This window comes from Acipenser ruthenus, chromosome 5 (genome assembly GCF_902713425.1).
Source record: "Acipenser ruthenus chromosome 5, fAciRut3.2 maternal haplotype, whole genome shotgun sequence".
Classification (NCBI taxonomy): Eukaryota; Metazoa; Chordata; class Actinopteri; order Acipenseriformes; family Acipenseridae; genus Acipenser; species Acipenser ruthenus.
Window position 1 is genome coordinate 35,486,658 of NC_081193.1, and position 27,361 is coordinate 35,514,018.

The following is a 27,361-nucleotide window of genomic DNA, read 5'->3' on the forward strand; positions in this document are numbered from 1 at the left end:
TACAGGTGTTGCAGGGAAATACAAGGTTACAAAGCAATATATAATACAGTATAGTTTACAGTAAGTGCAAATAATACCACTAAAATACAATATGAACAAGGATGCAGCAAGTTAGGATTACAAGTTATATCCACAATGTAGTAGTGCAAGGATAGTGCATTAGCTGAGGATCCAGTAACGTGCGTAGATCAAGGAAGTCCAGTGCATAGCACAAGAGAAGTGCAGTCTACACAGGTGGATCTTGAGGAGGTGGCGAAAGGCAGTGAGAGATGGAGCAGTCCTGAGGTTTGCTGGTAACTGGTTCCACCGCTGAGGGATTAGGGAAGTGAAAGAGCATGCATGGGAGGATGGAGAGTGAAGGGAAGGCATGACCAGTAGAGGAGGAGCAGCGAGGGCAGGAGGGGGCAGTGTGGTGAAGAGTGGTAGGCAAGAACAATTGAATTGAATGCGAGCAGAGATAGGTAGCCAGTGGAGGGTGCGAAGCAGAGGGGTAGCATGAGAGTAGCGAGCTTGGGAGAAAATAAGACGAGCAGCAGAACTTTGAATGAGCTGAAGGGATCAGATAGCTGAAGCAGGGAGACCAGCAAGGAGAGTTACAGTAGTCCAGTCTGGAGAGTACAAGAGCTTGGACCAGAAGTTGAGTGGAATAAGTAGTGAGAAAAGGACGTATTCGGTAGGTGTTGCTAAGAAAGAATCGGCACGTGCGTGTCAGGGAAGATGTGTTGGGAGAAGGAGAGGGAGGGGTCAAGAATAACACCTAGGTTTTTAGGAGAGGGGGGTGGAGGAAGAGTGCTAAGAAGGGCCGGTAACCAATTTGTATAACACTTTCCTGTAAACCCAACTTATATTTATTTTAAAATTAATTTTCTTTTACACATTTCAAAACTACCTGCAAACACTACAGTAAGTTAAGTGAGGTGTCCAAAGGCACAGTCAGCCATGATGCTATAGCTCCCAACAGATGTGCATACCCTGCACTACCATATTCAAACTGCTTCACCACTTTAGTTTCCTCTTCATTAGGTTAAATAATTACATGTAGATGTAAGAGACTTAAGATTTCTATACAAATTAATTAATCATTTAAAATATGTTTTTTCACAGCATGAGGCAGAATTGCCTCATGGCTGCTATTACCTCTGCCTGTCATAATGGAGAGATATTTTATGCAGTGCTAAACCTGAAGATAAAACCAGGCCTTAATAATGTTTAAATCTTTTTTTGAACAAAAATACATGTAGCTTGCAGTGATGAAAGCAGACTGTTTGTCTGCTGGACTAAAAAGTTTCACATTTTTTAAATTTATGGATGAAGATTATCTGTATGTTGTTTTCTAATTTGTTTTGAATGGAAATAACGAAACAGAACAATTGCATGATTGCAAGGAAAGTACTGGATTGTATGCTGTTTACCCTATATCATTTATAAAGATATATATCATTTATAAAGATATAGGTAAAACTGTGCGACATACAGACCAGTGGGCAATACCATCAGATAACTAAATTATATTTATTTATAAACACATACAAACATCAGAAATACATGATAAAATGTTTCATCTTTTTTCCAGCCTTCAGTCAATTCAAGACATTACATGCTCCAGAACTCCCTGTCGAATCAGCTGTTCGCACTTCCATCGGGGAAGAAAGTGCTAAAAAGAGAACATGCAGAAGAATTATTTTTCTTCAGCTACAAACCAATTTGTCACACAGAAAACACTATCACAAATTTTGGGATTATATATAAATCTGCAGGTCAGTTACACTGCTAATCAATAAAATGAATCAGACATTTGACACAGGCAGTTATGGGTTCCATTGTGGGATAAAATCTGTGTTTGGACACTGATGAAAATGCTGTTACATTACATACTCCTTCCTTGTGCTAAATATAAAAGACAAGTTCACCCTTATCAGTCTTTTTCAATTTGGAGGATCACTGTTAGAACTGCAGTATTTTAACCAGTCCCTTTGGGAACTGCTAGTACTAACCAATGACAATCCAAAAGTGTCTTCTCTGACTCTGTGATATCAAATAAAACTTGCTGTGACCTAACCTCACCAAGATTCTGTGGTTTAACCTTGTCCAGGACTACAATCCCAGAATGAACTGCACATTAGGAGAGTGGTGTTGCAATGAACACAAGCATGAGGAAGTAGAATTATGAAATCAAAGATTAAAAAAATAATAATAATCAAATGGATAACAGAGAAAGACAAGTATTACACAAGTTTTGTATTAAATACTTTTTGATTGCACAGCTCTGGTGAGGAGCATGTAGACTCAGGTAAATGAGAATCCTTTTAGTTTTACCTGGCTGTTTTTCTTAAGCAGAATTGTGGTGCCATCATCAATTTCAAACTCTCCATAATCCTTCAAACAACGAACCTACAAGCATAAAAAAACACAAAAACCAAGGCTGTTCAGTTCAGACATTACAGTAGTTTCACACAGGACTTGAAGGGCTGTAACATGACAAACCCAGCCACCAGATGGCAGTACACTTCAATGTGGATAAGGCAATGTGATACGGGTTTATTATGAAAAGATACCCTCTGTGTACTTGCCATGGTAGTCTCTTAAGTAAGTGTTACAGTTATGTCTCCTAACTTTTTTGTCAGCCAACACATTTTCATATAGTGGTGTCTAAACTGCCCTTAAGTATTGAAATGTCAATCTTTTAGCTTTCTGAATTCACTGTTACCAAACATTTAACTTTTCTTTCTTTTTTTTAACCATTTATCTAAAATAAAAGTTCTATAAACAAACACAGCCACATTCAGTATATCTAAAATTTGGTTGTTCTTCACCAACCTCTTCAACTGGCTCCAACAATATTGGATTCACAACTGGAAACAGTCATGGCTTTGGACCAAAAAACTTAGTGTTTCCACCTCAGTTAAAGCATTTAAGCCAGTATATATGGCATCCTAATCAGGTGTGATATTACTGAAACTACCATCAATACTCGATGACTCAACAGTATGTAAACTACATTGTAAAGTCATTATTTGTGTTAGTTAGACCATGATAAATGACTAAGATTCTGACCTCAATGTACAGACTCTTAGGTGGCTGCATGTCCTGTGTGACGTCCAGACCCTCATCTCCTCCCAATGACCTCATGTAGGTGGCAAGAGACTTTTTATACTGGTTAAACCATTCCAGCTGCAGGCAGAAAGAAATAGTTACAGATCGTGGTCTTCTTCAGATGCTAAGATTGACCATTATTTAAATCTCGTAAAAAAACAAACAAACAAAAAAAAAACCTTTAACAGGGTTTTCAATTAGTTTTATGGTATGTGGCATTTACAAGGTAGTAGTGGGCACTGATCTTATCATGGCGCGTAGGGCTGATGGGGGAAGGGTGTAGGCCCACTGGTGGCAGGAAGTTGTTGACTCTGCTACCCCAGTAGATTTTGTCATGGCACACCACTGCCTATAATGTACTATATATCGCCTTACTGAACGGTACGATAATACGACAAGAAATGGACTGAATGATAATACCCGAAAATAATCGTAATATTTTTTAATAAAGTAGCCGCAAATATAGTATTAGGCGGTTGCTCACGCCAGTCACTAGCTTATTTTGAAAACCCTGCGTTAATCTACAACAGCTCTGCAACGTACCTTGAGAAGACAATATAAACAGCAAGGTACATTTAAGATCTCACTGGAAACAAGACTACCTTCAAATAAATAAACACAGCAGCACGACCCTTGGTGCTGTTTATTTTTTTTTACTGTCGCAAATATAGTTACAAGCTTGTGTCATTCTTCCACCTTGATCAGTCAAACTGCTCACTAAGCCACCAACACAAATATTTTACATGATAGTACTTGTAGTCCATACCTCTTCAGCACACATGTGGAATCTTATGGATGTAGGAAGAACACTGCCATATTCCCACCTTAGAGACCGAATACGGAGCAATCGGTCATAACTGTTATATATAAAAAAATAAAATAAAAAAAAATACAATAATTGATTAGGATTATCGACATATTGAGAATGTGCTGGTTTAACAGAGACAATATTCCCAATAACATGTCCTGCACTCAGTGATGTATTACAAATATGCTAGAAGGGTTTCCACAAGAGTGCTGCCTTGCAGTTTGAAATAACATGGAGACTCCCCTTTCCAGTCTAATACAATACTTTGCATTTTACTTTAATTCATGACTATGTAGAGGCAGTCGCCATTGTGATTAAATTTCAGATACAAGCTGCTATTCTAGGATAGGGATGTCACGATATGAACTTTTTCATTATTGCGATATAGCGAGTATTGCGATATACACGTCTGATTTTGAAGTAATTGCAAAGTTTTCCCCCGATTTTTTTCTGAAAGGAAAAAACATCATCAATATTATGAGACTATCAAGAAACAAATGTGTTGCAGGTTGGAGCAATTACATTATTCTTTTGAGTTGTTTCTTACTAGTTTTACTATCTTAAAATGGTTTTATTATTTTCAGACAAATGACGGCAAACTTTGCATTTGCTTCAAAATGGGGCCCTTAGTGTTCTTAAAAAACGAATATCTATAAAAACAATCAGCCCTGCCTCAAAATAAAAGCAAGCAGTTCTAATGATATTAGGCATACAAAAATAAGAAACAATCATCAATGTGGGTCTGTTTAATTGCTTCAATAAAATGTACCCATAATTTTATTTTTATGTTTATGCTACTAGAATATCTACACTAATGTCTTATTCAGCTATTCACACTCAAGCAGCATTCTTACAGTAGCTAAAAAGGGCTTAATACTCTTGAAACATTCACATTTTCACTAACAATGTGGACACTTAAAAAGGCATATTTAAAGTTATTCATTTAAAAAATAAAGATCTTAAAAATATATATTAACCCCCCACAAATTAAGGAAACAAATATGATACCCAGACTCCCACAGTATTGCCCAGTTGTGTATTATCTGATCCTTGTGCACCTGGATATTTAAACATAGCAAAATAAATATCCAGTATTATAGCTGTACCCTTGAGCAAGGTACTTTACCTAGATTGCTCCAGTAAAAACCCAACTGTATAGATGGGGAATTGTATGTAAATAAATAATAAAATTGAAAGTCGCCCTGGATAAGGGCGTCTGCTAAGAAATTAATAATAATAAAATAATAATATAAAATCCTAATCTTTTGTAATAATAGCTATCTGATAGGCTGTTTCCAAAGCCACATAAAGCTTGAAAAAAAAAAAAAAAAAAAATCTCAGTAGACTTTCACTTCCATTGGAAGATGCAGTTCCCACAGTCTCTCTGTAGGGGTGATGATCATGGAGGTGGACAAACATGCTGGATGTATTTCCATTTTTTGCAACATTCTTTTTCTTTCAGGTTTGGCACATTGGATAGCAATCCTCGATTACCACACCGTCTGCATCCTCTTTGAAGCCGAAAACACGGCCTCACTAATGATTTAGTTTTTTTTTTTTTGCTGGTGTAAATAACTGAGTCTCATCGTCCAAATCGGATTCTTCTGCACAGCTTGCCTGATTGCCAAAGCTACAGGCTGGCATTTTTTTAATAATTTTTTGTGCTACGTTGATTGTATTTATTTTGCAGCACTTCCCTGACATTGCTTTTTCAGGTATGCTTTTCCATGTGCATTGAGTTTCATATCTACTGCATGCAGGTGCGCATGCTTCCACAAAGCTCAAATCAAGGGCAAGAAATATGCATTGATGACTTTAGTAAACTATGGGAGAAAAAGTAAAAATATTAGCTGTTAAGTCAAAAAATATATATTTGATTCACATTTCAAACATTTAGTCATTTAGCTTAAAATGTTTTTTTTTGTTTTGTTTTTCGTTTTTACAGATGCCCCTGTAATTTTTACAATATTATTTTTATAATTGTGCAAGCAGTGGTGAGCTTCGGATATTTTAGTGAATTACATTATTTCACTTGATTCTATCAACTGAATTAAGGGCTAATTGTACAACTTTTCTATTTATTTTTAGAACCAGTTTAGACTATACATGGATATTATACTTGCTTAATGTCACATTTTATCTGAACCTGTACAATGAAGCAGTGGTTTTACAGCAGTGTTAGAACACTGCGTGAGTTACAAAATTCAACAGAGCAAAACACAAGCTGTATGATGGAGTGGAGACGCTGCAGACTGCTTTAAATCATTATACTGATGCCAGCCAAAGCCACAAAGCGAACCTCTATAATTAAAAAAAATGACTTTTTAGTTGAATTTATTTAAACGGTTGTATTTTTTCTAATAAATAATGTGTGTAAATTTCATTAAAACGATTGTTTCTTTCCCTTTTTACTAGTTAAGCCATTTAGCAGTGCAATACTTGTGTTAAAGTCTGCCTTCCATACTCTGATTTGTCTATTACAATACCCACTGTTATGAATATTTTTTGCCGTGGTGAGTTAATATCACGGTATACCTTCATACCATGACACCCCTATTCTAGGATAAAACCCACCAGTTGTAGTCATATCTTGGAGCAAGGGTAAGTTTTAAAAAAGAAAAAGAATCGCCATGAAATACAAAAATAAATAAATAAGTAAGACAGTTTAATATTACAATGAGGTTTAAACTATACAAAGTAAATCAGTATAGCAGTGTTTGGAGAGGTGGCGCAGTATCTGTAGCCTGAATCTTGGTTATACATACAGATAAGCTGCAATGCACCGCTGATTCCTCAACAGACAGCAATGACGGAACTTGATTGTTGGGATCAAATCACTTCTTCCCTCAGACTTTGCCTCGTTCCTGAGGGGGGGGGGGGGGGGGAAGTTACATTAGAACAGAATCAATATGTTTTTCAAATTTAATAAAACAAAAGCTGGGCTATAGTTACAAACTAAAAGTAATTGAGAGGGTGTCAACTCACACATCAGTTTGATTCTGCTCGTACAGTGCTTTCATTTCTTCAAGAACTTGTCTAATTCCATCCTCCTGAAACAAACACATTTAGTGACATTTCCTTAAAATATCTAAAGCTTTAACAGAAAAGAAACATGCCTATTTTAAATGGATTACTATACTGTACAAATGACAACCTAGTATGCCATTCAGCCATGTGCATTCAAAATATTCATGGTGGAGAATTGATACATTATCAGGAACGCATACTGTACCTGAGTTGGACAAATAAATGAGAAACCCCCCTTTTAAAATGTTCTTATAGTAAAATAATTGCCATCCGTAATGAAGCACAGTTAAGCATTGCAAAGCTCAGAGAGGTATGGTAAAGCATGGTAAACTATGGGAAATGCATAGTGCAGAACCATAGAAAAGCATGGGGAAACTACAACATGATCATGAAAATGTATTGTGGTAAACATGTACAGGGGACCTGTCACACGCAGCACACACTTTGTGCAATGCAATCTTCAATGGGGAAGTAATATTTCTTGTGGAATGATCAGGCATGCCCACCCTCTCAGAACAATTTAAACACTTTGAAAACATTACTTCGAATCAGTGGCTTCCTGGCTACCCACATTATGTACTTTCCACTTAAGTTATACACACGACGCCTACTTGTGCTTTATCACGATGTAGGTATGAGACAATGCAGCTGTGTTTTTTGACAAAATGCTTCTGCATGGTCCCATTCTCTATAGTTCAAACTGTTTCAAAATGCGTTTTATTACAATAAATATTACTATAACAATTAGATAGAACGTTACCCAAGTCTTCCAAAACGTCCAATTACCCTTGTGAGGCTGCTTCCTGCTTTGACAAAAACCCATTGTCGTACGTAAAATAAATAAATACAATCAAGACGGAATTGCAGTTTTAACTCCTACCCAAGTCAGCCTCAACTATATTTTCTACAGTACTAGCATGATCTCATTTGCATCTTCATTATCATGGTTGGCATATAATTAAAACTATGCACATGCTGAAAACGAGTAAATAGGTGTTGCTAGGCTGCAGATTTCGTTTGGCAAGTAAGAAAAATCAGCTACAACCTAGCAATCATGATGTTCTCCATCCATATCCAGGTATTTTATTCCTGCCTAAGCTTATTCAACTCACGTTAAAAGCCGGTAGCTGACCATCAGATGCTCGCTGGAGTTCCCTTATCAGCTCGATAGCCTTTTCACAGAACATTTTTCAGAGGGCGCCAACCACGTCTGAACAGAATATAATAATAATACAAAAATGTTTGGCTTGCACTTTAGGAAACGTACTCCACAATTGAAATGTATGTTGTAAGTCCAGGTCGTTTTTTCTCAGATGTGTTGTGTTTTTTTTTTTTTTTTTTAAACTGTGTGACACTTTTCCTTTTACAAATCGTTTTGCTAAGATCAGCCTTTCCCGGGCAGAGAAACAAATGCTCACTGACTCAATATTAAAAGGGGCGGTGCTATGGCTATGGGAAAAGTTTTAGGACAAACCTCCACCACAAACGCTTCGGAGCACAGGGTGAGTATTGTATTGGCGCTTGTTTTGTGAAGTGGTTACAGTACATAAAATACGAATGTGAGACATTTTTGCACTGGGGGGGGGGGTAAAACATTTTTTACTTTATATTTTGAAGCGCATAGATACTTGGTACAGTACTGAATTAGGGATTAACTTAATCGGAGAATTTAATGCGTAAACGCAACGGCATTTTTACTTCCGTATACACTTATATTAACTAAATTAACTATTGAAGACTTAAATATATACAATGTAAGACTATACATATGTAATGATGGTTAATGGTTAAAATTGATACATCTCCATACAAGAGTGGGTGCACTCCAAATTTCTACACGAAAATGTAAGGCATTTTAAAGGCATTGTTTCACTGGAGCTAAATCTAGTACCGTACATGTAGTTCTACTAAAGTACTATGTGTTTTGTGAAATGTAAAATTTACTTTTGGGGGGGGACACACATAAAAAACGTGTTCTATATTTGTTGACATTTTTTTCGTAAAGCAACCTGGTTTGACTCCCTCGTCCTCACCTCACATTTATTTCTTCAGATTTTTTCCCCTCTTGGACTAGTTTGATTGATCACGTTTGTTCTTATTTTATTAAAGTGCATACTTTGAATTTTGATGTATAGAGCCATTTCTAGAGTCAAAATATTGAACTATCCCGACAGCATGATCTACAGTTGAAATTACCAGGTGAGTCTGTGTCTTAAAAAACATTCTGCCAGAAACCAGGGAAAAAGGGCAGACGTTTAAATGGGTTATTTAGCATACTACTAAAGGAGACATTGCAGCAGGTAAGGCAAAATTATGTTGTTGTTGTTGTTGTTGTTAGTTTACTGACCAAAACAATACTAATCTAACCAGCTCTAGACCAATATGACTATTGCATGCTTCAAATATAATCTTTCATATGAATTAAAAAAGTCAGAGTTTTACACATTGGATTAACACAAAAGTGGTATCATTGCATTGAACAAGACCTGTGTTTTTATTGAATATGTCACAGTGTGGGGTAATATGATCATGTGACATTATCAGAGGTCAAAGGGCACAGTCATGTTTTGAGCTTTTTTTGGACTTTTTGAGTTCAAATGGCTGAAGCATGTGTTCTACCTGAGCTAGAAGTGTTTAAGAAGGTTCATCATATTCCTCAGATTGTGTCAGTTTTTTACCCAAAAGATTTGATCTTTACCTTACCGTTCGGTTTTGGCAGGTGTCAAAATGTCGCTTTTTGACATAAATGTGCATGTTTTTTTAACATTCCACGACAATGTCATCCTGTGGCGCAGAGTTCTGATTGTCTCATCTATGGAAAGCTTTTTTGCCTCCTGTGGTAGGGTGGTGGGCAATTCACTGACACAAGGAGACAGTACTTTATTTGTAACGCCGCTCAGGCGTACTGATTTATTTGTCGCAGTAGATGGCGCTGTTGTCCGTGTTCTGGATACTGACAACAGTAACCAGAATCACGGCGTTTACCAATACAGGTATATGCACAACAAGTGCTCACAAATAATAATGAAAAACCAAAGGCGAAAGAAAAAGGGGAAAATAAAACACAGTAATAAAACTACAAACAAAAAGTTCTGCTTACGCAGTGCCCCCACTGCCGCTAAGCCGGTCAGAACGGGCCTCCGTCCTACGCTCAATTACCTATACACTGGGATGGCCGGAGTTCCCCGTACAACTAAGCACGTCCCCTCGGGTACGTGGTGATTTCTGTTATTTCTTTTCCCGTTAAAGTATTTTAAGGCCGGCTGTTTTTCTCAGCCAGTTTTGCCTCGTTTTATTTTAAAACTGACGTCTTTCGTCAGTGTCACTGGGTATTCCCCAAACACGGCCACCCGAGCGTCCAACCAAACCAGATCTTATGGGCCGAGCAGTCTCCCAAGGCCCGCCCCTCAGCCATTCGGAGAGAGGGAAAGCACACACACCCTCTTCCCCACCTCTCCGTGTCATCGCCATGACCGACAGGCGGATCCCACGAGACTGCTGCCCTCTACCTGCAGTAATACGGATGTGCCAGACAGTCAGCACAGGTCTCCCCCTGTTACATATCCTCCCCCCCAGAATGGCACCACCGGTCCATTCGAAAATCCTACAACCCCATGCCTTCCCGAGAGAAAAAATCTGCGTTTTGATGCAGTTTCCCTGCTCGGTGGATTACCCTGAAGGCATAGGGCTGCAGGGCCAAGTACCACCGCGTGATTCTGGCATTGTTATCCTTCATTCGGTGAAGCCATGCTAAGGGGGCATGATCTGTAATCAGGGTGAAGTGTCGCCCCAGGAGGTAGTACCGGAGTGACTCGACTGCCCATTTTACTGCGAGACACTCCTTCTCGATGGTACTATAGTTCTTTTCACGGGGAAGGAGCTTCCTGCTGATGTACAGGACCGGGTGCTCGCTTCCCCGCACCTCCTGAGACAACACTGCCCCGAGACCTGTCTCTGACGCATCCGTCTGCAGGGTGAACCTCCTACTAAAATCAGGACTGCATAGCACTGGCTTGCTACACAGCCTACGCTTCAAAGCGAGAAAGGCTCTCTGGCACGGCTCCGTCCACTGAACCGTATTTGGGGCAGCCTTCCGGGTGAGGTCTGTCAAGGGAGCAGCAAGCGTAGCGAAGCCCGGGATGAACTTCCTGTAATAGCCCGCTAGTCCCAAGAAAGAGCGCACCTGGGTTTTGGTCGTAGGGACCGGCCAGTCAGCCAAGGCTTTCACCTTAGCAATCAGCGGTCTGATCTGGCCGCTCCCTACTCGATACCCCAAATACTCCGACTCACTCTTCCCAATGGCACATTTCTTTGGGTTAGCAGTGAGCCCAGCCTCCCGCAAGGATTGCAGCACCGCCGCTACCTTACGCAGATGACTCGGCCAGTCCTCACTGTGGATAACCACGTCATCTATGTAAGCAGCGGCGTACTGCTGATGGGGCCGCAAAATGCGAACCATCATCCGCTGGAAAGTGGCTGGTGCTCCGTGCAACCCAAAGGGCATGGTCCTAAATTGGTACAACCCGAAGGGAGTCGAAAACGCCGTCCTCTCTCTGGATTCCGGGGTCAGGGGTATCTGCCAGTACCCCTTCATTAAATCCAGTGTCGTCATAAAATGAGCCGTGCCCAGACGCTCCAGCAATTCATCTACCCGGGGCATGGGATAAGCGTCAAACTTCGATTTTTCATTAACCCGCCTGAAGTCAATGCAAAATCGAGTTGACCCGTCCGGCTTATCCACTAAAACAATTGGACTGTTCCAGTCACTTTGGGACTCCTCTATTACACCCAGTCTGAGCATCTCGTCAATCTCCGTCTTTACTACCTGCCTTTTGCGCTCAGGTATGCGGTACGGCCTCTGGCGAACTAGCGCCCCCGGCTCAGTCTCAATGTGATGATGGGCTACTCGAGTCTGCCCCGGGACGGGAGAAAACACATCAGGAAATTCCGCCACCAGCGCCCGCGCCTGACATTTCTGTGTTGGTGTCAGATTATCTGCAATCTGTACCGACCCTTGTTTCGCCAACACAGAAAGATCAGGTCCCAGGTCGGTGACGTCATCTGCTGGCGCCGCTAACAAAGCCTCCTGCTGTAACCAAGGCTTCAACAGGTTTACATGGTAAATGTGCTTTTCTCTCTGTCGCTCCGGCTGGCAGATCTCATAGTCCACCGTCCCAACCCGGCGTGTAACCTCAAACGGTCCTTGCCACTTCGCCAGAAGTTTGGACTCAGAGCTGGGTAACAATAGAAGCACCTTATCCCCCGGCTGAAACGTGCGCAACCGGGCCCCCCTGTTATATTGGGTCTCCTGTCTGTGCTGAGCCTGCTGCAAATTGTCATGCGCCCATTTTCCCACAGACTCAAGACGTTTGCGCAGGTCCAACACATACCGGACAGTATTGGTCGAATTGTCCTGCTGGTCCTCCCACATCTCTCTGACCAGATCGAGCACACCCCGGGGTCTCCGACCATACAGTAACTCGAATGGCGAAAAACCCGTGGAAGCCTGGGGTACCTCTCTGATAGCAAAGAGAAGGGGAGGAATCAGCTGGTCCCAGTAACGCACGTCACTACTAATAAATCTGCGCAACATGTTTTTGAGGGTCTTATTAAAGCGCTCCACCAGACCATCAGTCTGGGGGTGAAAAACCGAGGTCCTAATGGTCTTAATCCCCAAAAGTTTACATGTTCCGCGGACTAGCCGGGACATAAAGTTGGTGCCTTGGTCGGTCAGTATTTCCTTGGGGATCCCCACCCGGGAGAAAACCTTCACGAGCTCGTTGGCAACAGATTTAGCAGACGCAGATCGGAGGGGAATGGCCTCTGGATAACGCGTAGCATAATCCAAAATGACCAATAGGTGTGTGTATCCCGCCGCACTCCTTTCTAACGGTCCCACTATATCTACTCCAATACGCTCAAACGGAGCTTCCACTAGGGGCAATGGCACCAGTGGAGCTCGTGGGACGGCCCTAGGGCTAGCTTTCTGACACTCCCCACAGCGTTCGCAAAAACGTCTGACGTCACCATCCAGCCCTAGCCAATAGAACCGTGTCACAAGCCTCGCTTTAGTCTTGTCCCTTCCCAAATGACCAGACAGGGGAATAGCGTGAGCAAGCTGCAACAAATCATCCTTAAAGGGCTGAGGAATGAGCAACTGGTGACGCACTTCCCCCGTCTGTGGTAATTTTTCAACACGGTACAACAGGTCTCGATCAATTTCAAAGTGAGGGTACGTGGCGGCGCGTCTGGGCTCGACCACACGACCATTAACCACCGCTGCTTGGTCAAAGAGCCTGCCCAGCACGTCGTCACGCCCTTGCTCGAGTCGGAAGTCACGGGAACGAGCTAGAAAATCAGCTCCCATGGCTTCCAGCTCGGGATCAGGTCGGTCCTGAGCGGAGGCAGCAGAGCCAGCCCCCTGCGCTGACTCCGCGGCCTCCCCGCCAGTCTCTTCACCATTCGCCCCCACCTGAAACTTCTCGGACTCCCTCCATTGCCAGCCCTCATTCTTAGCGGCCCGGCGTTCCCGTTTAGTTTTGCGGGGTCTGAATCTATGGCAATAGCAGTCCGGGTCACGAAAGGGAAATATCTCGCCAATTACTTCCTCTTTCTTAGCCAATAAGGAGGACGGGGCCGTCACAGCAGCCAACCAATTTTTAAACTGCTCGCAGTCCCGTCCCAGAACTACCGGTACCGGCAATCGAGGACACAAACCCAATTGCACCCGCGTCACCTGCTGGCCAATTTTCAGATTTACGTACATTTTGGGATAAGTGCGCACATCCCCATGAATACATTTTATATGCACCTGTCCCGTTATTTGCTTATGCCCCGGTGAGATTAAGCTCTCTTGTATTAGGGACTGACTACACCCTGAATCTAAGAGAGCCTGGGTTTGTGTATCATCCACTGACACAGGAATCACAAAACCCGTCTGCTGGAGTGACTGATGTAATGGAACAGTCTTACCTGGTCGGATGACGTCACATCCCATAGCGGGGCAATCCCGGTCGATGTGGCTCACCTCCCAGCTTGTTCCACACATCAGTGAACTGGTTTCTCGCCAGGAAGCTTCAGCAGGAGGTGGAAACACAGGACCCATCAAAGGGGATCGACGGTAGGGTGGCCGCGCGAGACCCCGGTCCAACACCGCAGCAGCCCGTGGGTGACCCCACTCTGCCCCAGTTCTTGGGCCGGGAGCTCCCACCGCCACACCCCGTCCAAAGACTTTGCTACCCCTTCCCCCCAGTCCCTTCGCCCTCCATGGGGCAAGTAGAGGGGGTGATGCTGGTGTAGCACGGTTTCCTGACGGCTTAGCGGGCGTTGGTTCCGCTGCCTGGTATTGCTCTGCCAGTTGGATCGCCAACTCTAGGGTGGCGGGTGCCTGCCGTTGCACCCACACCCGCGGTTCCGGAGGCAAGCACTGCAGGAACCGCTCGACCACCACTACCTCCACCAGCCTGGCAGTGGTGGTGGCTCCCGGGTTCAGCCATCCCCGTGCGTAATCCTGCAAACGGTGCGCGATGACCCTGGGGTGTTCCTCTGCCGAGAAGTTCTCCTCCCTGAACTTGCGGCGGTAGCCCTCCGGAGTCGCACCCACGCGGTTGAGGATGGCAGCTTTCAGCGTGGGGTACTCCATCATTGCCGCCGGATCCAGGGTCCTCGCCGCCGCCTGCGCCTCCCCTGTCAGCTGGGGCAGGAGATAGCTAGCCCACTGCTCGCGGGCCCACCCGGCAGAGATCGCCATCGCCTCAAATACCTCCAGGTATGCTTCTGGCCGGTCCTCTGCCGTCATTTTCGTGGGCTGCTGTAGCCATGGGTCTGGCCCCGCAGCTCTTGCACTCCCCTGCACCACCGCAGTAAGGGTTTCCCGCAGGAGATCCATTAAGGTGGTGAACTGCTGGGGATCCATTCTGCCCCCTGGTCTTGCACTGCTTTGTGTGGGCAGTGCCAGTGAATCCCACTTCTGACACCACGTGTGGAAGGGTGGTGGGCAATTCACTGACACAAGGAGACAGTACTTTATTTGTAACGCCGCTCAGGCGTACTGATTTATTTGTCGCAGTAGATGGCGCTGTTGTCCGTGTTCTGGATACTGACAACAGTAACCAGAATCACAGCGTTTACCAATACAGGTATATGCACAACAAGTGCTCACAAATAATAATGAAAAACCAAAGGCGAAAGAAAAAGGGGAAAATAAAACACAGTAATAAAACTACAAACAAAAAGTTCTGCTTACGCAGTGCCCCCACTGCCGCTAAGCCGGTCAGAACGGGCCTCCGTCCTACGCTCAATTACCTATACACTGGGATGGCCGGAGTTCCCCGTACAACTAAGCACGTCCCCTCGGGTATGTGGTGATTTCTGTTATTTCTTTTCCCGTTAAAGTATTTTAAGGCCGGCTGTTTTTCTCAGCCAGTTTTGCCTCGTTTTATTTTAAAACTGACGTCTTTCGTCAGTGTCACTGGGTATTCCCCAAACACGGCCACCCGAGCGTCCAACCAAACCAGATCTTATGGGCCGAGCAGTCTCCCAAGGCCCGCCCCTCAGCCACTCGGAGAGAGGGAAAGCACACACACCCTCTTCCCCACCTCTCCGTGTCATCGCCATGACCGACAGGCGGATCCCACGAGACTGCTGCCCTCTACCTGCAGTAATACGGATGTGCCAGACAGTCAGCACAGGTCTCCCCCTGTTACACCTCCCCTTTTATATTACACATCAATATTTTCAAGGTAGAAGATATATTTGAATAATTATTGATATCTGTGCTCTAACAGAAATTATTGTATCCTTCAAAGGTACCCACTTCAGGTCTCTCAGCAGTGTCAGTCATAAGCTTCCTCAGTAGAAAAGCATTTTCAGCAGCTATTGAGATTTTTGTTTTCTGAACGTACCGTTACTCAGGACTGACTCTTTTCTATTATACCTTTACAATCAGCCTGTAATTATCTCAAACAGAATATTATTGATGACTTCCAGAGAAATGTCTGTTATACAATGCTTTATTTACTGCATAATAATAATAATATAACTGCTGCTACTACTACTACTACTAATAATATGAATATGAATAATACTAATTATAAATGTGCAGGGCATAGGAGGCACATTATTGTTGCTCCATAAAAGCACCGGGGGTTCCTTTTCGCCTTATGCTTTCTCCTCATCTTCTTCATCACTACTGCAAACAATACTTGGCTGTTCATCATCCTGTATATTGAAAGGGTTAACTGGCACCTCTCAAATGCCATGCATTCGCAAGATTCAATACATGAGAGGCTGTTGGCCTTACATTGGCAGGTGCTTCTGGTTCAAGCTGACACACCACACTTGCAGGTTAGGAGCTCCAAACTGCATCTGGAGCTTGCTCCTTCTTCATATACACTGGCACCAGAATCCCACACTCATCATGCTGCCATCCATTCCCTACTGTGTTTAGAGTGTCTGCAGAGGCATTGTCGGCTCTCTTCCAGATATAGGTCTGGTAGTTTGCCCTCTGCAAGTGAAGTGTAAGACTGTCGGTCATGTGTGGAAGAGACACATTAAGCAGCTGCTTCTTGCAGTAGAACTCATATCTCAGTGTATCTGCCTGTTCACTATTAGTTTGTGTGGTACCATATAGAGCAGCTACAGGGTCTTCACATCCTTTCACAATGTCATCAGATAAATTAAGGTCTAACCCCAGACCTCCTGGTGCTGCAGCATAATTCTTTGGGAGTTTCTGAAGTTGTTTTAGTGGCTTCAGTTTGCCTATGCCTACTATGGCTCTTGTTGTATCGGAGCCTGATAAGGCATGTAAACCTGGGAGGGCATTGACTATATCACCAATGCAGGATATGGATTGGGATGAATCTTCTTCACTTTCCTGCACCTGTGAGGAACCAGAATTGCTCTGCATGTATCCTGTGATGGAAGCATATCATCAGAATCCCTACATCTGTATCTGGTGACTTCATAATAATGCAGGTGGATGGAGAATCAGGCGAGTGTCTGCTTCTTCCTGACCTGTAAAGAGATCCACTATCTCCTATTTATGTCCTAGTGTGGTTTTCTTTTTTCATCATGGCTCATCCTTTGAAATCCAGCCTCTTTGTGAGCAGATTCATCATCACCTTTCATGTCGCTGATTTGTTTCATTGTAGTGTCAATAGCTGATCTTTGGTGGGAGGTCAGGAACCACTTGTTCAAAGCCTTGGATTGCCAGGAGATGCCTATGATTCCTCCTGTTGACTTGGTATCCCGGTTTACTGACTGTACTCTTCCCAGAATTGAAACAGCTTTGACTTACTGCTACACTCCTTCTTGAGCATCTGCAGCAGCCGGATAACTGGATTTCGCTTGCTTGTGAAATTGTTGACTGCAACACGTTGGGAAGCAAATGTGTCTCTGAATGCTCTTACTGCTTCGTTATACTACTGACCAGTGACCTGATTCTTAACGGCTTCTTGGACATCTTGTTGATCACAGCATTTGCAGAATGACTGCCAGGACAACCACTCTATTACCTGCATGACCAACTTGTGAGCATGGATGCCTCGGCTATTATTATTATTATTATTATAATAATAATAATAATAATAATAATTTATTATTATTTATTTCTTAGCAGACGCCCTTATCCAGGGTGACTTACAATCGTAAGCAAATACATTTCAAGTGTTACAGTACAAGTAATACAATAAGAGCAAGATAAATACAATATACGTTTCCTTTTAGAAGACTGTTTTTACTTCTCCCTGCATTACATTGCCTCATCCAGAGTCTTCTGACTTAGAAGCTTCATCATCTTTTTCACAGTGCAGAAAGTTGTATAAACCTTACTGTACTCAGTTGGTGAGGTGCAGTAACGAATTACTGATTTTTTTATATATATATATATATATATATATATATATATATATATATATATATATATATATATATACTGTGTATATATATAATATATATATATACTGTGTATATATATTAGGGCTGTCAATTAATCGCTGTTAAGTTCTGCGATTTACACGTTCATTTTTTGGGAGATTCATTTTTTTAACGCATACTGTAATTCATTTCCTGCAGCACCATTTTCATATACTCGAATGCATGCCAGGATAGAAGTCATCGTTTTTAATATAAAAGTCTGCTGTACCACCTGCATGCTGCTAACTTCTCAAAATACAGTCTAGTAGTTTTTCTGCTACAGATGACAACAACAATACAACAACAAATGAAACCCATCAGTTTCGACAGAGTACTCTTTAAGAAATTCAGGATCGCTGCAAACCCATGAATCAAGCTAAGTATGATACTATAACCAGTGCTGTTGGATAGCTACCGACTGCAGACCCATTAACATTGTAGGTTTGTTTTATTTCAATAACCATATTTATTTTAAATGATATGATTTACAATTATGGAGGATAAAACAGCTACTTTACCTAAATAAAACAAAACATTCACTAATTTCAAGTTATTAATAAAAGAGAATTTAATTATTATTATTATTATTATGAGTAAAGAAACTGGTCGTTTTAAATGCAGTAAGGTGAGTAATAAAATGACTTCAAACAATTTCACAACAATGCTGGATTTTATATATATACACAATTTTACACAAAATACATTTTACATTTTGATTTCAAACAAACTTACTAATGGTTAAAGGAAAATCCAGGTGTCCCAATGTTGTGTGTGCTGACTCAGTCGTGTCTTCAGTTTATCTTCAGAAGTTTGGAAATTTTATTTGGTGCTTCCAAAGTTCTATAGAACTCTGTGCCACTGCTCACATATACAGCATGGCATTTCTTCCTCTGTTTACATGTATTTTCTAATGTGAAATATTGAATAGCAGTAACCAATGTTTTTAATGGTAACATTTAGCAATTTAAGTCCAGATTTGGCACAAGTTACATTTGAAGGATACATGAATTTGTGTTAAGCACAGATATAAATAGTTTTTCTAATATATCTTCTACCTATGAAAATATTGAAAAACATTATGTGTAATATAAAAGGGGAGGTAAAAAAGCTTTCCATAGATGTATAACTTTTTAAAAACCATACACATTTGTCAAAAAATGACATTTTTGACACCTTGCCAAAACCGAACAGTAAGGTAGAGATCAAATCTTTTTTGGTAAAAAAAACTGACACATAATCTGAGGAATATGGTGAACCTTCTTAAACACTTCTAGCTCAGGTGGAACACATTCTTCAGCCATTTGAACTTACTTAAAGTCCCAAAACAGCTCAAAACATGACTCAATGTGCCCATTGACCTCTGACAATGTCGCATGATCATATTACCCCACACTGTGACATATTCAATAAAAACACAGGTCTTGTTCAATGCAATGATACCACTTTCGTGTCAATCCAATGTGTAAAACTCTAGTTACTGTCATTTTGTTTTACCACCACACCTAACTTTTTAAAATATTAATTTCAGGTAAATTACATGAAAAACGACCTCTATTTTTTATTTTACCACATTGCCAATGAAGTACCCATCCTAGAAGGATGTATTAGGATCTTGTCTGTCCCAAAAACACTGAAAAAGTTTTCATCGCCAAATTTGATACTAAAATGATAGTCTAATACCTTGGATTATTGTTAGGAACGTGACCTGTTCAAATGAAGAGAATTGTTTTGCTCCACTAGGTGGTGCATTTTGTCATACTTGTAACACTTTGTTTGCTTAATAATAAATAATAATAATAATAATAATAATACATTTCTATAATGATACTTCACTTTTAAGAATAAAAACACTGTATTTTGCAATTTTTGGTCTGTTAAGATGGAGTTATGAAGAACAAGAGTGTCATATGTAAAGTCCATAAAGTGAAACGCCGAAAAAAAAAGTAATGCAAAAAAAAAAAAAAAAATTCTGACTCACTTTATTTCCAATGTACGCTTTACCTGGCTTGTTCTGTACTGGACAACTGGGGAGGGGATAGGGGCGCTGGGACAAGAAGGCTGTCCATTTTATTATGCCCCTCACAATGATGGCGGACTTGTGTATTTTGATTGGTTGAAAGAAAGGTAGGTGAAAGGTTGGTTAAATCAGCTGGTCTCTGCAGAGCCCCAGTTCTGCAAACAATGTAGCAAACCGCTGAATGTCAGCCGTGTTTGGGGGAAAAAAAACAACAGCTCCGTCATAGCCATTAAACATTCTCTGCACTGTTTAGATCGCCCATGATAAGAGATAGGTGTTAAGAAACGGCACAAGTTTTAATTAATAGATCGAGATCAATTTGTCGTTTACTTTATTTTGTTTGTCCTGCAAATTACAGTAATGCGAAAGAGGAATAATTTGTCGACCGTGGATCATGACAGCATTGTCACTACAAGTAACAGTAACGCACTGCTGGACAACAGTTCGCACTTAAAATACGAGCACAAGAAAAGAGGAGATCCTGGAACCGAAGTTCTGTATCATCCTGTAGACCCCGATTCAGAAAAAACGATGAAGAGAAAATTTGGAAGGTAAGCTTGAGATTATCAGAATTATATAAACTAGTCTGGGGGGAGTTACTGATGTGATGGTTAACATTTTGTATTATTATTATTTTTTTTTTGCATGGTATTGGTTTTACACTTTAATTTTATTCATAACTATTAAACTCTAATGCTGAATTAAAAGAAACTCAAATTCAATTACCAAAATGAAGACAAGACGTTAATTAAACATACTTCAATCGAAACGTTTGTCATGGAATTAGTTAATTTTAACATTTCTTAGTAGTATTGGTAGTTAAAAACAAACAAATCAAATGATCACACAGAATAGGTGGTCATGAAGTCTTTCCTCCTCTACAGAAACGTAAGCATAATTAAATGTATGGCAAGTCATATGGCAAGATGATTTAGCATATAAAACCATTTATGCCTGTCGTTAAAATATTTTTTGGTGTTGTCTTGAAATTGGGTTATTGAATCTTTAACTTAATAAGATATTGCACACAAGTTCTCCTGCATTTAAATGTAAGCCACAAAGAGTCATATACTGAATATGTTTTCTTAGTTTTGTTAATACCTTATATGGGATCACTATTCAACAATCATTTTCTATAATGTTATAGCTGCTGATTCCCACTTGACTCTGTGATCATGGTGACCAAAATGCAGTGTTTCAATAAAGTTCCAGCCAAATTATATTTATCAACTTTTCCAGTACCAGGATGTTTGGAGCTTTGGAACAGAAACAACCACTGTGTAGAATGTAAGCCTGCTTCAGTATTTTTTTGGCAGCTGATTGGATTTACAGTGAATATGGAGTTAATTAAAATTCAAGAAATGTGACAACGTTTCAGCTAGTGTATTGACTTGTAATATAATAATCAAACTTGAGCATTTGATTTAGGTTTAAGGAGTGCAGAATGAGTCTTGGTAGTCACGTGTCGCTTTCAAAGGGACCCTTGTAGTACAATGCTCTTTAATATATATTTCGTATTCATTTCAAGTCAGTTTTGAGCAAGACCTTCCTTAACGCAGACTACGAAAATGACTGACATTTCACAGGGAGCACAGTCTCAAAATTGATGATCCAATGGGCCATTCTGGAGAACTTTGGGGGTGGAAATATGCAGCAAAGTCTGAAGACGTTGGAGGAGGGTATCACTTTAAACACCTAGCAGACCCGTTGCAATGACATTGTCCAAACTTAAAAATCCAACAAAACATATTTTTCTTTTCAATTAATTAATGTCTCTGAGTGATACTCTGCTGCCAGCCTCAAAACAACAGAAACCCAAGTAAGGGTGACAATCAGGAAGTAATACAAGTCTCAGGCCAAAGGAAAAGGAACTGTCTGTGTAGAGCATAAAAACGTTCATGTCGATTCTTCTGGTGCACAGCATACACACTTGGGGATTCAGTTTGCAATGTTTTGTGTCCAAGGTATTGCAAATATAAGGTTAAATAGTCACCTTGTTTTGTAAACAAGGTAAGACATGATCAAGCAGTGAATAACATTCTAACATTGTGAAACTCCATTGTTTAAAAATTGCACGTGGTCTTGCAGGTTACGTCCAGGCAAAAGCTGTTGATTCCTTGTCATGAGATGTCACATGATAAATGAAGAGCTACTGTGGCTCTATTTCCTAAATAAAGGTCAAGTAACAGTAAAAATGTGCCTGCTCGGCAAACATAAAAATTGCTGATGTTACATAAAGCATGTGTCTCAAAAGTCTAATTATCAAAACTGCTTCAACTGAAAAGCCTCATCAGCTCTCTTCATGGTAACTGTTAGGCAGTCTTGCACTAACCACCATGGCTCGTGCCGGGTTTCTTAATAGTTTGACAGCTAGGGAAAGACAATGTTATTTGTTGGTCCTTAGCTTACCTTGCAGTTTTAATGGGGCTAAAGTCTGAGGTGGGTGTCCTAGCCTTGAGCCTCAGTGTTTGCGGTGGGGGATCTGTAACCTCAGAATGTCACAATGTTGGAATGCATAACACCAGTCAGATTGGAGTCAGAATGAATTGTCTTTCTTGCATTGGAATAATCAGGTTTTAAAAAAAAAAGTGACGTTTTTCATATGTTTCCACACGTACAGAAGTAAACAGCCTTATGTTTTGTAATGGCTGCACACATTTATTAATATGTGTGCAATATTTGTTGCTGAGTATACTGTCATGTAGGCATGATGCTGTCTATCTTCCAGAAACGCCTGCAAAACTAACCCCATTGCAACTTTGTCCGCCATTTTTGAAAACGTTTGTTAACATACCGTTCATATAAGACCTAACTTCTGCCTCATAGCGCCACAAAAAAGTGCTCTGCTTATTGAACACAGCGTTGTTGTCATGACTGCAAACCAGACCTTCTCAAGGTTTTTTTTTTTTCTGATAAATAATGGAATACACTTAGAACCCCAAACATTGAGCTGCCTCCAAGAAAGCACTCCAGTTACTATTTTTACAAGATGAAAACTCCATTCTAGTTTGCATTAAAAGCTATGTAAAGTAGACATCACAGAACCATCGGAAATTGTATTGATTTGATGCTGACACACAGGGACATTCGCTCTTCTTGGAATCCTGGAGACCAGTGCTGCAGCTAAGAGGAGTTGTGCCAGCTTCTACAGACTTCACTGCCAATGACTCTCTGACTTGTTGTTTGTTGCATCAGCTAGGACATTGGCCGAGTCATCTTTTATGTTTAAGGACACAGAAACAAACACATAGGGTGTACCTTTTGATCTTGCATGAGCTAAGAAGAACCTATTTGATTTCACTTTGTCCTTTGCTCTGTAGATTGTAGACTGCAGCCAGAACCATTTAGTTTTGCAGACTGGTTTTTGGGTGCAGGTGGAAATATGGCATCAGTCTGGTCAACCAAATGCACCTGTTACTAATGAAGTGAAGTACTTATAATCATGGTGCAGTTTATTGCTGAATCTCGCTTAAGATGCATGTAGAATAATTTGAGATTTCTGTCTATGCTAATTTTACCACCAAATTCATTAATATCAACATTGTCAACATGGTAGACTTTACAGGATGCAGCAGTTGCATATGCCCCACTTATTCAGTACAGGTCTTGTGGTTGAGTTTCTCTTCCTGTTGGGTTCTTCAAGACCGCTGTCAGCCGTGATCATTACTAAGCTTTTACTTCCATAATAGTTGCTGTTGTGCAGTATCATGTGCTCTGTTATCTCCTCCTCCCTTATATCACAGCACAAACATGGTTGTTTTGTATGCCTATAGCTGTATCGCTGCATAGACCATAGTCCTTACACCAAGAAGCTACATTTTATTATTATTATTATTATTATTTTAAACTTCAGACTAGGGCTGTCAATTAATCGCAGTTAACTTCTGTGATTAGCGTTCATTTCTTTAGAGATTCATTTTTGTAACACGCGTTTGTCTTTATTATTTCTTGACGTTTACTTTTTAAAACATATTTTTTTATTAATAGACCAGGATTTATCAGCATCTAGTTTGTTTGTGCATTGTGCTGATTGCTTCCTTCCTGACTTCCCCTGGTAAAAAGACAAAAAAAAAACTCCTGCTTTGCAGTAAGTGTCTCTTTCTGTCACAGCTGATGTGAGGCAGTGCTATGTGATGTAACAAAAGAACCATCCCGAACACAGCAGCGCCTGTTTATACAGAATATTCTTCTCATTAGTGAAATTCAACTCCCATTGCAGGTACTTTTTTTAAAAAATACATACGTATATATTTACATATCAGTGAATAGAAATGTTTTTGGTATATTAATGCTGACAATCTATGCATTACCGGGGCCTGAAAACTTACCAGTTCATCTCAACCTGACAAATACTGTGTCACCAAAATAAATAATATAGTCCTGTATAATAATGTACACATGTATGTGCTTATATATATATATATATATATATATATATATATATATATATATATATATATATATATATATATATATATATATGTTTAACATGGTTTAAAATACATTAAAACACTGAATGCTCATACCTACAGATTGGAAATAAAACATTTATGGATTTGTGAAAGAAAGTGTTCTATAGTATGCCAGCAAGCCAGCACAACAAAATGAAACGCAGCAATGCCTAAGATTTGTCTAATGACTACTATATATATACTGTATATAATAAATAATAGATGGACTTCAGTGAGTTACAGGAAAATAATTTCATCTAGGGGTTCTGTGACATCATAAATTACGAGACTGAAGGTTTTTTTGTTTTTTGTTTTTTGGTGCTTTACAGACGTTCTGTCATTATCCATTAAGTTTCTCTGAGATACGAATGTACCAGCTTTACATTTTTTTTTTTTTTTTTAACGTATTCTCATTTTGTTGATCATTAATGAACATTTCTGTACTGTGGGTGTTGTTGAGTGATTGAAAACGAGACATTTTGTGTTTGAATTGAAAGTGATGGTCTCGAGCAGTCGAATGGGTCAAAGTTCAAGTATATTTTCCTCTAGAGGAATTATCACTTTTTGACGTCACTACTGTGGTATTACACAGGCTTTTTTATATTTATTTTGTAAAGTGCCCTGGAATGCTTGTATGAAGAGCGCTATAGAAGTGAAATTTTTATTGTATTGTCACTGTATAGCATTCATCTATATATATATATATATATATATATATATATATATAATATATATATATATATATATATAATAAAGGCAACTGATAAGAACATATACAGTATAATTTGAAATGCATTAACGTGAGTAATGAACTGGCTCCATTGTGATTTTAGCAGTTGGGTCAAACAATTGCAAATGCAGGAATTTGTCTGTGTAAATATAAAACTATAAACAATATTAATCCAGAAATAGGACCACAGGCTTTTTTTGTGCTGGGTTGTTTTTGGGTAATAATAATAATAACAATACAATACAAATTTCACTTCAATAGCGCTCTTCATGCAAGCATTTCAGCGCACTTTACAAAAGAAATATATAAAAGCCTGTGTCTAATATATAATCCAGCTACAAATAAACAGACCCAAACAAATAGGTTTTCAAACAGGATTCAAAAGATTCAATTGTACTAACATTCTTGATATCAATCGGGAGCAAGTTCAAAAGACGAGGGGCATTATAACTACATGCCCCGGCTCTGACGAGTTCAAACAAATTTTAGGGACTGTCAGAAGATTAGCATTTTCCGATATCAGGGAATGGCCAGGGACATATGAGGTCAACAGATCTTGAAGATAAGAAGGTCCAAGACCATGTGAGGCCTTATAGGCAGCGTTCCTTCTAAGCTTTTTAGATACTGAGAAACTTGCCGTTTTGACTGAGAAAGGGTAAATTATCAGTGAGAAACCTTCGGCCACGTGTTAACCCTTTTTAATATATTATTTTTGTTGCATTATACAATTTTGAAACATTATTCCAACACAATTATCTCAACAATTTAAAACTGTGCTTTAAATTTAAACAAGACATTTATGGTGGCTCTGCCTTTGGTTCTGAATCATCCTTATGTAAAATAAATCTAGAATTTTTATGAAGCGTATATTTACCTTTATGAAGCCTGGCTGAGATCTTATCATAAATGTAGCCCTGTCAGTTGTTATCATAGATATAGACTGCATGCTTAACTGGTGGCCTGCATAGAATTGCTTTATACTACTGTATAAAACACTGGCGTCTGCACTGCTGTCAATTGTAACCATCTTTAGGGATACTGATTTTCCATTTTTGGGAACCACAAATTCTGTTTAATAATTAAACATGGCATTTGAACATAAATATAATGTTGATAGTTAAAATAAGTAAATATTACCACAATTCTTAATTTTTGTTAAAGCCAAGATTTTCAATAAGACTGTTGTGTTGTTGCTAAGTAAAGCACCTGAAGACACTTCAAACCGGTCATACTGTTTATAAACATCACTTGGTTCGTTGTTGGCATTAAAACTGACAGAAAAACTCGTATAGAGAATCAAATTATTATTATTTATTCTTAGCCCTGTCTTACTGAAACACTGCTTTTTTTTCTTCGTTGGTGCAGCTGCCATGTTCAGTTTCAGCAGAGACACGTGAGTGAAGTCACATGATGAATAAACTCAACTTGCAAAAAAAAAAAAAAGAATGCACATGGTGTGTCTTCTTCAGTTACTATATGATACATTTAAATGTGTATTTTCGACTCAATTTATATTTTGATTACATTTTTACCACTTTTTTTTTTACCTTGTTTCAAAATGCTTGAGATGATAATATTTCTGAAATGGCCGTTTTAAAAAAAAGGGAAATAAAACAAAAACCGTCAAATTATGAGCATTGTTATTTATGTTTACCGGAATATGTATACTTCTAAATAATGCAGGAAAATTGTGCTACACAGGTTTTGGTATTCAATTGTACGTCTAGTTAAAAACTGTAAAGTACATGAGCCGCACTTCCTATAGAGGCAGAATCGCCAGAGGTCTGCATCGCCAACCTGTACAGGAATGTGACGTGCATTTTTACAGAGGGAAATCAGAATCCGCTGCAAGACCGACGCAAATATGATCTCAAAATGCCAGGTTTACCTCGAGAGCCTGGAGTCTCCTTTGAGGTTGATATTCATGATAATAACTTGCGAAAGTTAGTAAAGTGAATGCGAAGGCTGTTGCCAGTTATTGCGAAAAATGCGCGTATTTTATCCTTCGAGGGAACGCTGCTTATAGGTAATAAGAAGAACTTTAAAATAATAATAGCATCAGTAATAAAACAAACGAATGAAATGAATGTAGTAATTGTAGCAATCAAATATGCGATTAAAATTGTGAGACAGCCCGACTTCGGACATTTTAATCTGGACTAGTTGCTGGATGATGCATATAGTACACACATGCATTTATGACCCAGCATCACTTGCTACTTAATCAATTGGTCATTTATAAATTTCACTAATTAGAAAAGGCTGTTTACTGACTGCAAGATAGCAAACTGGCTACTACTCAAATTTACCTGAAAGTTGTT

The 27,361-nt window shown here is 39.9% G+C and overlaps 2 protein-coding genes across 3 annotated transcripts in view; one reads left to right on the top strand and one right to left on the bottom strand.

Annotated features, from left to right (window-relative positions):
* Positions 1 to 1,190: 1,190 nt before the first annotated feature.
* Positions 1,191 to 8,339, bottom strand: LOC117403429 (DNA replication complex GINS protein PSF1-like). The gene is made up of 7 exons (XM_034005581.3): positions 8,041 to 8,339; positions 6,887 to 6,951; positions 6,667 to 6,765; positions 3,860 to 3,950; positions 3,055 to 3,171; positions 2,317 to 2,391; positions 1,191 to 1,654 (listed from the first exon to the last, which is right to left on the bottom strand). Exons 1-7 carry the CDS (start codon positions 8,113 to 8,115, stop codon positions 1,586 to 1,588), a joined length of 591 nt encoding a protein of 196 aa, XP_033861472.1. The 5' UTR covers positions 8,116 to 8,339; the 3' UTR covers positions 1,191 to 1,585.
* A 29-nt stretch (positions 8,340 to 8,368) lies between these two features.
* Positions 8,369 to 27,361, top strand: part of LOC117402330 (lysophosphatidylserine lipase ABHD12-like) — a 46,798-nt gene continuing 27,805 nt past the window's right edge. Inside the window, exons 1-2 of one of the 2 annotated variants that reach the window (XM_034003368.3) lie at positions 8,369 to 8,430; positions 20,218 to 20,410. In XM_034003368.3, coding sequence (XP_033859259.2) covers positions 20,220 to 20,410 — 191 coding nt within the window. In that variant the 5' untranslated portion in view covers positions 8,369 to 8,430; positions 20,218 to 20,219. Of the gene's footprint in view, positions 8,431 to 9,001; positions 9,128 to 20,217; positions 20,411 to 27,361 lie in introns of those variants that run through there. The other variant, XM_059024107.1, reaches the window with a different exon arrangement.

Coding starts and splice junctions, on each gene's coding strand:
- LOC117403429 (XM_034005581.3), bottom strand. CDS start 8,115: ATGTTCTGTGAAAAGGCTATCGAGCTGATAAGGGAACTCCAGCGAGCA. Junction 3,951..6,666: donor CGGTGCATTGCAGCTTATCT/GTATGTATAACC, acceptor TATATATAACAG/TTATGACCGATTGCTCCGTA. Junction 1,655..2,316: donor TGCTTAAGAAAAACAGCCAG/GTAAAACTAAAA, acceptor TTCTCTTTTTAG/CACTTTCTTCCCCGATGGAA.